Source organism: Sus scrofa, chromosome 10, assembly GCF_000003025.6.
Source record: "Sus scrofa isolate TJ Tabasco breed Duroc chromosome 10, Sscrofa11.1, whole genome shotgun sequence".
Lineage (NCBI taxonomy): Eukaryota > Metazoa > Chordata > Mammalia > Artiodactyla > Suidae > Sus > Sus scrofa.
Genome location: NC_010452.4, coordinates 60258479 through 60271812, shown reverse-complemented (window position 1 = coordinate 60271812; position 13334 = coordinate 60258479). Strand labels below are relative to the sequence as shown.

The following is a 13334-nucleotide window of genomic DNA, read 5'->3' as shown; positions in this document are numbered from 1 at the left end:
TAAGGTAGTCACAATGAAACTAACAGCCTTGTACACCAATTACCAGAATCACTAATAAATTGATGCAGTCTTTTAAGAAATATAGGAAGACATAGGCAAAAACACTTCAATACAATAAATCTAGCCTAAGGAATTAATCATAGTTGAGGGTTTTTTTTTAAGAAAAAGGTCAAAGTCACCAATGGTATTCATTTTGCAAACATTTTTCTTTTAAATTGAGCATCCTAAATAACCAAAAAACAGGGAAATAGTTAAGTTACTATGCAGCATTCCTTTAATTATAAGTTCTAATTATAAAAAAACGACTGTGGAAATATAACTGTCTAATCACAATTCAGTGTTGGAAATCTAAATATAAAACTGCATATACATCAGGAACCCGATTATGTAAAATATATATACTATCTAAATATAAAAATTATATAAAAACATATACTATCTAAACAATGCTAGAGGGCCATGTGCAAAAAAGCAGGATTACCAATGACTTCCCCCCATTTCCAAATGTATCTGTTTTAATGTTATGGTTATACTTTAAAACAACACCACCAACAAGATGAGACTGGAGGAGTTCCCATTGTGGCATAGCGGAAACGAATCTGACTAGGAACCATAAGGTTGCAGGTTCGATCCCTGGCCTCGCTCAGTGGGCTAAGGATCTGGTGTTGCTGAGATGGGATTAAGATGGCGGAACAGGAGGACTGGAGCTCAACTTCTCTCATAAAAACAACAAAATTCACAACTAAAGGCTGAGCAATCTTCAACCAAATGGACTGGAAACCTTCAAAAAGATATCCTACTCCAGAAGACACAGAAGAGGCCACATCAAGAGGTAGGAGGGGCGATTACCAGATATAAGCAACCCCATACCTCCCGGGTGGGAAGCCCCACAGACAAGCCCCACAGAAAAGTAACTGGTTCACAGAGACGCACCTACAGGAGTGAGAGTTCTGAGCCCCACATCAAACTCCCCATGTATCGGAATCTGGCACGGGGAGAAAGAGCCCCAGAGCATCTGGCATGGAAGGCCAGTGGGGCTTGTGCGCAGGAGCTCCACGGGACTGGGGGAGACGGAGACCCCATTCTTAAAAGGCGCACACAGACTTTCACGTGCACTGGGTCCCAGGGCAAAGCTAAGTCTCCACAGACATCTGGATCAAACCTGACTGCAGTTCTTGGAGGACCTCCTGGGAAATCAGGGGTGAATACGGCTTGCTGTGAGGGAAGAACATTGGAAGCAAAGCTCTCGGGAATATTCAGCAGGGAATATTCAGCAGCACGCCTTTCTCTGGAGGGGGCCATTTTGGGAAAATCTGGCCCCTCCCATCAGCGCTGAGAAGCCTCAGGCCAAACTACAATCCAGGTGGGATCACAGCCCTGCCCCTCAGTAAACAGGCTGCCTAAAGACCCCCCAGGCACACAGCCGCCTCTAATCTCATCCAGAGACAAAGCCCCACCCACCAGAGGGATAGGAATCAGCTCCACCTACCAGTGGGCAGGCATCAGCCCCTCCCATCAGGAAACCTACAGCAAGCCCCCCACCAACCTCAGCCACAAAGGCGGACAGACACCAGAAGTAAGAGAAGCTACAACTCCATTATCTGTAAAAAGGTCACCACATCAAAAACCTATAAAAATGAAAAGACAAAGAACTATAACTCAGATGAGGGAAAAAGGAAAAACCCCAGAAAATCAGCTAAGTGATCAGGATTCTGAGCCTCCAGAAAAAAGACTTTAGACTGTTGATGCTGAAGATGATGCAAGACATTGGAAATAAACTGAAGGCAAAGATGGATAACTTACAGGAAACACTGAGCAAAGAGATACAAGATATCAAACTTAAGCAAGAAGAGATGCAAAACACAATAACCGAAATAAATTCACTAGAAGCAGCTAACAGCAGAATACAGGAGGCAGAAGAACAAATAAGCGAGGTGGAAGACAGATGAGAGGAAATTACAGATGTGGAACAGAAAAGAGAAAAAAGATTGAAAACAAATGAAGAGAGTCTCAGAGAACTCTGGGACAACATTAAACACACCAGCATCATATTATGGGGTGCCAGAAGGAGAAGAGAGAGAGAAGGGAAAGAATCCAGCGTTGCTGTGAGCTGTGGTGTAAGTCACAGACGTGGCTCGGATCTGGTGTTGCTGTGGCTGTGGTGTAGGCCAGCGGCTGCAGCTGGGAATTGACCCCTAGTCTGGGAACCTCCATTTGCCGCGGGTGTGGCCCTAAAAAGACTAATGACGAAAACAAAAAAGAAGAGGAGATTGGAGAAGATGAAGAAAACAGATTCGTTTAGATGAGATTAGGTGAAATTAGGTATAAAACGGAAGCCACAGTAGGATGTTTATCTAAAGTTACCAACTTAGTCTCCTCCAACTATCCGCTTTGGCGCTTTGGCGAATGCTGAATTTTCCTTCATCTCTTAATCTCATCCTCTCCACTCCAGTCTTCACTCACGCTGTTCCTTCTGTTTAGAACCCTCTCCCTTTCCCTCCTCACTTAAGCAGGGTGGTCTTCCTGTGGAGAGGGTCCCTCCATCCTGCAGACGCCTGCCTTTCCGTCTTGTATGAACAACCCTTGCTACCTTGGCAAGAGCTGTCTCCCCGCCTGGTTCTCTGCCCTACAAGGCCAGGGACCCTGACGGGCTTGTTCTCGTCTCTGTCCTCAACCACCGACACAGCAGCAGTGCACAGGAAGGTGCTCGTTAAACACCTGTGAGTACTAAAATACAAACACTATTAGCAGTGACTCCAAATCACAGAAAAATTCGTTTCAAAATCAGACTCAAACACCACTCTCAAAACGTTTTAAGAAATTAACTGATAGCATCATGTATCTCGACACTGTCTAAAAAAACAAGATTTGAATCTCTTACATTCTGCAATATTCCAAGTTAATTTTCTAGCTTCCCATATACCTTTCAACTATTAAACTTTTAAGAGTTGTAACTATAGATGGTAAGTATCCTGACATTTCACATTAAAATCTAATATAACCCATAAATCTCTAAAATCTAATGAGAATCAGAGTCTTAATATGTTCATTTATTTTATTTTTAGCTAAAGAAAATTTATTAGAACAAAGACAAAGAAGCACCAGGTTATGAGACAGGCTAATCTTTACTGGAGCAATCTCAATTTATATATGAAGAGCTGCAGCAGGTTTACTGCTATTAAAACAAAACAAAACAAAACAAAAACAACAACAACTACACTTTGTGCCTTCACAGTACCTGTTCAAGCATCTTGAGATTTTTGTCAGTATAATGCAATACAGAAATTATACAGAAAGGAATTTCTCAACAAAGGCCAAATGTCTCTTTTCAAGGTCATCTCATATTCTAGAAAATATTTCGTTACCATTTTTCTCAAGCCTTTGTGATAAAAACCAAAAGGGAAACTAGTAAAACAGAACAATAAATTCTGTTCTTATGAAAGAAATTTGAATCCTATTTCAATTAAAGAAGAAATGGAGGCATTCCTACTGTGGCACAGTGGGTTAAGAATCCGACTACAGCAGCTCCGGTCACTGTGGCAGCGTGGGTTCAACACCCTGCCAGGCACAGTGGGTTAAAGGATCTGGAGTTGCCTCAGATGGGGTGCAGGTTGCAGCTGCAGCTCAGATTCAGTCCCTGGCCCAGGAATTTCCCTAAGTCACGAGTACAGCCATTAAAAAAAGAAGAAGGAGGAGGAGAACGAGAAGAAGAAAAAAGAGTGAAATCTTCTTTGAAAGAACCAAATGGGAAGGCCATCGAGAGAGCACCATGCCACCCGCCTGTCCGTTCCAGACAGGCTTCCTGAGTCACACATGCCAGGTGAGGGGGTCGGTAAGGAGCCCTAGGAGAGCCCTAAGCTGAGGGGCACTCTGCCAAAGAACTGGGCTGCAGTCCTCTAAAACACCACACCATGTAAGATAAAGAACATCTGAGGAACCTTCCAGCTGAGAGGAGACTAGAGACCTAACAACTAAACCCCAAGTGTGAATGACACTCGCCTGGACCCTGCACTGGTCAGAACTGCCACAAAGGACATTATTGGGGAAACTGTCAACAATGAGATAAGCATTACAGGCCATAAAAAGAGAATTTATCTATTTAAGAACTTTACTGTGGTCCAGTAAGGGAACATCCTTGTTCTCCAGAAGCACACCCTGAAATACAAATGCAGCAGGTTATTCACAACTGACGCTCAGATGGTTCCAAAAGAAAGAATATACATCTTTAAGCACATATTCAGAAATTTAAAAATAAAATAAAGAATTGGTGCCACAGAAAAAATAAAGTTGGACTGGGCAGGAAGGAAAGAGAATTTCATGCTATCAGAGGAAGAATTTCATCTGCTGAGACCGATACACATTAACCAGAAGAAATAAACTTAAGGAAAACTACAGGCCTGGAGGTTGTTACTGTCGATCAGAATGCCGCTCACCAGTGAGCTACAAAAGCCTCTGTTTTCAGTTGGACTAAGATCTCTACTGGCTAACAATTTTTATAGTACATTTTAGGGGAAAAGAAAGTTCCCACTGTGGCTCAGTGGGTTAAAAATCCAATCAGTATCCATGAGAATGTGAGTTTGATCCCTGGCTTCGCTCAGTGGGTTAAGGATCCGGCGTTGCCGCAAGCTGTGGCACAGGTTGTAGATGCAGCTCAGATACCACCTCTAGCCTGGGAACTTCCATATGTTGCAGGTGCCCTAAAAAAAGAGCAAAAGAAAAGAAAGTCAAGATTCCACTTATAATACAAATAAACATTTTAAAGTAGCTTTCTTAAATGCAAAGTTACTACTAAAAAACCACTTGAGATCCAAGTTTCTTGTGACAAAGTCAGATTGTGTGCCTAAAGTATTGGGACAGAGTTTTTTCTCCTCTCCTGGCAAAGTTTCTTATACTTAGAGGTACATATACCTGTAAGCGTGAGGTTGCGTTAACGGTGTACGGCTGATTTGTTTAAAACCACAATGACTCCACTGCCTCTGTGGGTGGAGATCCGGACCCTGTGCATCCTCCAGGGCAATGGAGAAGCATCCTCCCCAATGCAAAAGAAAGACTGTGTACAGACACACTTCCTTGTTAGCTGGCAGTATGGAAACTCCCTTTCGTATAGCTTCTAGGCTACCACCAGAAACAGTTTTTTATAATAAAGCATTCTGATGAAATATATTGAGGAATCATATTCTAACAGTCTGCATCAATCATGTGACTGACTGTCTTACTGCAGTTAAAACAATAAATTCAGGAGTTCCCGTGGTGGCGCAGTGGTTAACGAATCCGACTAGGAACCATGAGGTCGCGGGTTCGGTCCCTGCCCTTGCTCAGTGGGTTAACGATCCGGCGTTGCCGTGAGCTGTGGTGTAGGTTGCAGACGCGGCTCGGATCCCGCGTTGCTGTGGCTCTGCCGTAGGCCGGTGGCTACAGCTCCGATTCGACCCCTAGCCTGGGAACCTCCATATGCCACGGGAGCAGCCCAAGAAATAGCAACAACAACAACAACAACAAAAAAGAGACGAAAAGACAAAAAGACAAAAACAATAAATTCAAGCAAGTTTGAAAATCAAATTCAAACTGTGTTGTGCCGTCAACTGTCACAAGCAAACAGGTTTGCAACGTTCTTCCAACACTGGTCACACCCAGGTCTTCCTCGCTCACACGTGATCTACAGCTACAGATCACAAAAGGAAGCACAAGAACATTATTTCCTAAGGAAAATACTCAAGTTGCCTTGTAAGTATGTAAGTTTACATAAAAACTAATACATAGATACATGGCTTTTCAAATTTCTCTTCAGTTATTCTGCCTTACTTTGCATTTATTTAGAACATAACAAGGCTAACCAGTGACGAAACCAAACACAGGACTTCACTGTGTAAATGTCAAAAGCTTTTACTAATGCAGTCAATAGAAATTCCATTTCTCGAGTTCCCGTCATGGTGCAGGGGTTAATGAATCTGACTAGGAGCCATGAGGTTGGAGGTTCGATCCCTGGCCTTGCCCAGTGGGTTAAGGATCTGGCGCTGCCATGAGCTGTGGTATAGGTTGCAGACATGGCTCGGATCCCGCGTTGCTGTGGCTCCGGCAGAGGCCAGCAGCTACAGCTCCAATTCGACCCCTAGCCTGGGAACTTCCATGTGCCACAGGGAGCTGCCCTAGAAAAGACAAAAAGACAAACTAAAAAATTCCATTTCTATTCCACTCTTCTAGAATCTGAAACAGGCAACTGTGGGAGCTCCCATTGTGGCCCAGCAGTTAACAAACCCGACTAGCATCCCTGGCCTCACTCAGTGAGTTAAGGATCCTGTGTTGCCGTGAGCCATGGCATAGGTCAAAGACGGCTCGGGTCTCAAGTTGCTGTGGCTGTGGTGTGGGCTGGCGGCTACCGCTCCGATGGGACCCTTAGCCTGGGAACCATAAAAAGACAAAAAAATAAAAGTAAAAAGACACTGTGACTCCAAATGCCGCACGACTTAATCTAAGATCAGTGTCTGACCAGAATCTTTTTACATCCCACAGAATCGGCTAAGTGCTTATGAGGAAGGAAAACTGCTGCAACTCCAGGGCCAAGAGCTGCTACCATCCGTCTACACAGCGACCCCTCCTGGGAACCTGAAGAAGACTCAACCCACTGCAAATTTTCATTTCCATTTGCCCTCCTAGCTTCTGCCCCACAATCATGATACAAATACATACAACGTTTCCTTTTCCAAAAAACGAACTAATGGCTGAGTGCTTGGAGCCTGAAAGGGGAGACAGCGAAGAGGAACTGGGAAGATGGTTTCACTCTTTTCTTGACCCTCTAGCCAAAGGCTTTAAAGAGAAGCTAGAAAGAATCATTTGATAATCACTTGTCTAACTGCAAAAAAAGAAAAAAAGATGTAACACCAAAACACTATTTGAGATCAGTTTTGAAGGACGAAGAGCCAGGCTAGGAAATTTTTAATATCAATTTCTCACATTTGGGAAACGAGAAGACAACTATACAATGACATCCACCCATACACACTGAGAGGCTCAAATTCCCGTAATAGAAGGTCTGTTTGACCTAAAGCAAAAAGCGATAATATAAAGCTTTCCAGACACTACGTTTTTAAAAAAGAGAATGTTAATTACACCTAGATTTACCAGTTACAGACAATATGACAAACATCACTACTAAGTTGTGCTTTCCACTATGTCTTCTGATAAATGAGAAATACTAAAAGTCATACTATAACATTTTCACATACAAAGTCAGTTTTTAGAGAAGTTAATGTAAAAAAGGTATGAAATTTTTCAAACTAGTACATCAGTTCTAATAAAATGGGATTCGAGGGAAAAAATGTAAAAACCAAACTCTATTTTCTGAAATTAATTTCCTCTACAAGGAGATTTCTCTCAAGATTTTGTTAAATGCAGACATGACATTATTTAAAGGCAATTCAACTTAAATTTTAATTCTGACCAACTTCTTAGGTAAACAGCTGTTTCCTAAACAGGATGAGTATCTGGATAGGCTATTGCTGTGGAGAGAAGTTTAGACCAATACTTAGGGAAAGTCTTATCTTACTTGTTCTGTGATTTTTCTACTTATTTTTTAGTTCTTTTTTTTTTTTTTCTAGTTAATAAGACTCAGAAGAATCCTGATGCCACAATTCAGGGATTCGGTAATCTACTCAATTATTTACATGATCTGCTCTAACAAATGCTGAACAAACTGCCCTTCACCTCGGCATCGACTCAGTCTACAGCTCCAATGAGTGACAATATTTATTCCCACTCTTACTAGAAGCCACAAATAAACTACATCCCAAATGATTCACTGCCATTATCTTTTTCCTCAGATTAAAAAGAAATATTCACATCCAGGAGTGACCTCAAAAAACTCACTCCACTATTCAGGCCAAAGGGCAGCATCAAACACTCCAACACAACCGATTCACTCCCGGATTGCCCACTCAACATCCAAAAAGACTCTCTTAGGAAATATTTCATGTAATTATCTACGGAGCAAAACTTTTTCAAAGAAAGTGAGGTAATACAGAAGTGAAGAATAGAAATTTTAAATACAGTGGATAAGCTTTATTTAACTTAAAACTTGGGAAAAGAAAAATAAGTAGTACCCTAAATTAACATTTTTTTTGTTTGTTTTCTGAGGTTTTGGCTTTTTAAAAACATATTCCACCAAAATAATCATCTAGAAATTGTTGAACACCCGTCTTTAAACAAACTACTCTTGTTATATTTCCATTAAAGATCTAAAAATCCATTTTAGGAGTTCCCAAGTGGCGTAGTGGAAGCGAATCTGATTAGTATCCATGAGCATGCAGGTTCGATCCCTGGCCTCACTCAGTGAGTTAGGGATCTGGCGCTGCTGTGAGCTGTGGTGTAGGTCACAGACAGGGCTTGGATCCCAAGTTGCTGTGGCTGTGGTACAGCTGTAGCTCTGATTCAACCCCTAGCCTGGGAACTTCCATATGCTGCAGATGCAACCCTAAAAAGCAAAAAACAAACAAATGAACAAAAAAATCCATTTCAAATTACAGCCACACTTTAAATATAACAACTTAATTTCATCTGTGACACCACCCACTAAAACAAAACTTTTAACAAATCTGATAAATGCTAAACATTGCTAAATATGCAATATAGGAGTTCCCGTCATGGGTCAGTGGTTAACGAATCTGACTAGGAACCATAAGGTAGCGGGTTTGATCGCTGGCCTTGCTCAGTGGGTTAACGATCCGGTGTTGCTGTGAGCTGTGGTGTAGGTCACAGACGCGGCTCGGATCCCGCATTGCACTGGCTCTGGCGTAGGCTGGCAGGTACAGCTCTGATGACCCCTAGCCTGGGAACCTCCATATGCCACAGGAGCGGCCCAATAAAATGGCAAAAAGATTAAAAAAAAAGTAAAAAATAAAAATATGCAATATAAAAATTAAGAGCAATTTAAGAACTAAAAATCAAAAGGCTTTTTGTAGACTGCAATAAAGTTAACAACCCACAATGAAATGCACAAGATCATAGCAGCACCTTATTTCCCACAAAAATAAGTATTCTTTTTTCATTTTTATTTTAAAAAGTTATTTTTCAAAGTTCTTTTTTTATATATATATAAAAGTCTACACTAAAAGCTGAAAAACATCTTAAAGCATTTAACATGTTTTCTAGGCCTTCTAGCTAGGGGCATCTAAACTCGCAGGTCAGAATGTACAGAAACTGATCTCCTGCGCTGGCCTCAGGTGTCAGAGCCGGTTGCCTCCAGGCCCCAAACATCTCCAGCAGTTTATTTCACCTGCTGTATGACGAATACCATGTTCTATGTGGTTCATGACATGGGAAGGGTTAGGAAATCCTACAGAGAGAAATTCACCCAGACATACAAGTATGCAACCTTTCCTCTAATTGCTAAAGAAATAATTTTTTTAAAAAATTACTTACCCATCAATCTCATCCAAATCTAGGTTTAGAAATTCTGGCTAGATTTTAATGAACTATTTTTTAACCTGTACCACGCTTCTCTAATTTTTTTTTTAAATAGGAACTCTGATATACTCAAGTTCGCTTCCACCTTGATGAAAACTTACAACCCCAGAAGCTGCAGCCTAACACAGACCATGACAACACGCCCTAGCCTAGAGTCAGTTGCCTTGACAATCAAGAACGACATCTGGAGTTCCCGTCGTGGCGCAGTGGTTAACGAATCCCACTAGGAACCATGAGGTTGCGGGTTCGGTCCCTGCCCTTGCTCAGTGGGTTAACGATCCGGCGTTGCCGTGAGCTGTGGTGTAGGTCGCAGACTCGGCTCGGATCCTGCATTGCTGTGGCTCTGGCGGAGGCTAGTGGCTGCAGCTCCAATTCGACCCCTTGCCTGGGAACCTCCATATGCCGCGGGAGTGGCCCAAAGAAATAGCAAAAAAGACAAAAAAAAAACAAAAAAAAAAAGACATCTGTCACCAGAGAAAACCAAGTTGGCCAGAAAAAGAAACTTCACTCCAAGTTGACTTCTTTTTATTTAGGGCCCCACCCACGGCATATGGAAGTTTCCAGGCCAGGGGATGAATAAGTGCTGTAGCTGCCAGCCTAGGCCACAGCCAAGCAACACAGGATCTGAGCTGCGTCTGCGACCTACACCACAGCTCACGGCAACACCAGATCCCCAACCCACTAAGTGAGGCCAGGGATCGAACTGAGTCCTCAAGGATCCTAGTCGGATTCGTTTCTGCTGAGCCACCACAGGAACTCCCCCAGGTTTACTTCAAAAGGAGCAAGGAAAGAGCCGAAACCTAAGAACAAAGCTAGAAAAGGCAAGTACTGCCTGTCACCAATCTTTTTAACTTACATCTAACAAAAATATCTCTCTGTCAGAGTAATTTTTCCTGAATAAAATCTCAGGTTGCTCCCCTAACTGAAGTTCTTCAGTGGCTCTCAAGCCCCGCAGAATAAAGTCCAAACTTCCTGAAATGCAGGTGACCTGGTCTCGATTTCATCTCCTCCAACTCGACCTCTCACAGCCTCCTTCCCCAGCACCATATTCCAGAACGTTCAACCACTCGGTAACAGGTGTGCTCAAGCCTTCATGCCTTTCTCACACTGCTCCCCTGCTTCAATGCCTGTGCCACACGCACGTGTGTGCATGCACACACCCTCTCTTTCATGGAAGCAGCTCAAATTTCACCTAAAAATAATGACACAAGCAACAGCTACCACATGCTAACGAAGGACGTCGCTGCGCGACACTCAAATCCGTGCGCTGCTTTACTGAGCATCTACTGGGTGCCAGGAGGAATGTTTAACCCTAGGAATAAAAATCCTTGCCCCCAAGGAGTTTACAGATTGAAGAGAAGAGTGAGGAGGCCAGTGGTTTTCACAGAGTGTGACGGCTTCTAGAATGAGGCAGGCAGAGGGTTCTAGAGAAGTAGCAAGGGGCCCACCTTGCGAGTGAAGCGGTGCCCAGGTGAAGGGGGGAACCCTGCAGCCAGGAAACTAGGCAGAAACTGATTTTTTTCAAATCCTAAATGTGCAGTACGGACTTGGGATTTACTGTAACCCCAATGGTTAAACCCCCAAGGGCGCTGGTCATTCTGGGCAGCCCCCCTTTCCACACAACGAACACAAAGAAATTACAGATAAAATATGAAGGCAAACGACCACAATGACATGCCTGTACCCCCAAACACGGTGAACACCTCTGTGGATGAGAAGTCTAACGGGAACACAAAGTGTGAGCCAAGCTGAAGCCAGGAGGCCTGCTGGGCTCCGGGACCCAGAGCAGGAAAAGGCGGCAGGGAGCTCTTGCCGCGGGGTTAACTACGGGTCCTTCCAACAGGGAAACGAGGGCTCCACGCGAAGCAGGGTCAGCAGCCAGGCTCTTGGCGTCAAACCAGGGGCTGGGTGGCACTCTTCCTTGCCTGTGAACCTAGACTAAAAAAGACTTCTGCTGACGGCACTGAGGCTGCGGCTTAGGCAGCAGCTGACCTAATGCCAGCTGACTCAGTGACCAAATCTGTGACATCCCCGACGTCACCAAGGGGCCAGGGCTCTGACCTACTAACACAAGGCCTGATTCTGACTGGAAACTCCAAAGCCAGGCAGACAACAGCAAATCTGTCTGACCAGCAGAAAGAGAGAGACATATACACGCACAAAGGAAAAAGGAAAAAAACTCCTATTAGAAAGTGCCTGCAAAATTATAGAACATGATGAAAATACCAATAATATCAAGAACCACAACATAAATTCACTGCAGACGAAACACAGAAATCATCAAATGATCTGAAAAAAGACTTTAAAATAAGAATGACCCTCAAACAGAAAAAGAAATAACAAAAGAAGCAAAAACAATTTTTTTTAAATTCAAGCAAGCAGAAGTGAGAAATCAACTAGTGGATATAAAAAAGAACCAATTAAAATCTTGCAAATGAAGTATAACCACTGTAACTTACAAATAAAAGACTGACTGTGGTTCAGATACTCATTGCCCTCATTATCAGCGCCTCCCCTCACCCCCGCCCCCCATGCTCACAGGGCTCTGAGGTTAAAACGCTTAGTTTTCAGGAGCATTCCATCTTTACCAGAGTTGGCATGTTACACTAAACAAACATTCTCACCAAATTTCTAAGAATGGAGCTGAAATAGCAAAAGCTGTTTCTTCCTTAGTAATCTGGCAACATTTTGATTATTCAAGGCACGTCACAGAAAAAGTAACCCAATGTAAATCTCTAAAACCAAAGACCACTTCTTAGAGTATTTTTACAGTATTTCTTACAGTATTTTCACTCAGGTGCATAATAACCAACAGCTTCATTTACACTGTTACCAACTGCCTCGTTATTTAAACTGATGAGAAAAGCTACTCTATTCATATTATAAAGTAAATATAAGTGATATGAATAATAACCGGTAAAAAAAATTTTAACTCTCTAATATTATATTCCAGTAAAGAAATGCTCACTCATCCCAAAGTTTCCACAATCAAAATATCTGTACTCTGAAAGTGTAGCAAAACTGTCTTAGGACCCCAGTTAGGACAGAAACCTTCTTCCTCACTCTGTAACAGTAGGCAGTTAACACAAAATAATAAAATCCGGTTCTGTTCACAAGCAGAAGTAGAAAGGAATGACAGAAAATATGATGTATGTTGCTCCCTTACAACTGAGAAGATAAAATCAACAGCAAAAGGTAAGTCTATAGGATAGATTTGGTTCCTTGCTCCATCAAAGACAATTATGAAAAAAATGTTTTGCTTAAATGTATCAAGCCAAGTTACACAATGATTAAATTTTGCACAATAAAATCCCTGCTAATTATGGTTAACTGCAATTTTTCCTCTTCATATTTCTAAAGAGTCATTTTCCAGTGACTGGCCAGTAGAAAATTTTAGATGATAGAACTAAACCAGCCAAGCAGCTACTGACACAGATACCCTCACCACATCTGAGTTCTTAGAGTAAATCAAACATCAGAAGGTATCTCCCTGTATAGACAGAGATAAGTGCACAGTTACCAGGGTTGAACCAGGTTATCCAATCCCTGATGAAGTCACACAATTCAACTCATCCAGTAACAGATTCTTTTTCTTTTTTTATGTACAACACTGCACATGCTCCTGAGAGCCCAAAAAGAAACAAGAACACTCACCCATGGCTGGAGGTGGCTCTGTCTGTGGTCCGGATCAGGTACCAAACCCAAATCTGCTGTCCAGCGTTTCTCAGAGGAATACATGTCCTGGTCAGAAAACAAAGAGAAAGAAATCCTATTTCCTAAAGGTCCGTAGTTAAAGTTATCTAAAAGGAAATAAAAATAATTTATATACAAAGAGTTTCTATTTCCAAAAGAACCCCATCATCTAAACATAAAAA

At 42.4% G+C, this 13334-nt stretch overlaps 1 protein-coding gene across 3 annotated transcripts in view; it reads right to left on the bottom strand.

Moving 5' to 3' along the window:
• Positions 1–13334, bottom strand: part of USP6NL (USP6 N-terminal like) — a 204895-nt gene that overhangs the window by 126587 nt on the left and 64974 nt on the right. For all 3 annotated transcript variants that reach the window (XM_021064996.1, XM_021064995.1, XM_021064997.1), the window contains exon 2: positions 13114–13200. In XM_021064996.1, the coding sequence (XP_020920655.1) occupies positions 13114–13117 (4 nt within the window). In that variant the 5' untranslated portion in view covers positions 13118–13200. The remainder of the gene's footprint in view (positions 1–13113; positions 13201–13334) is intronic.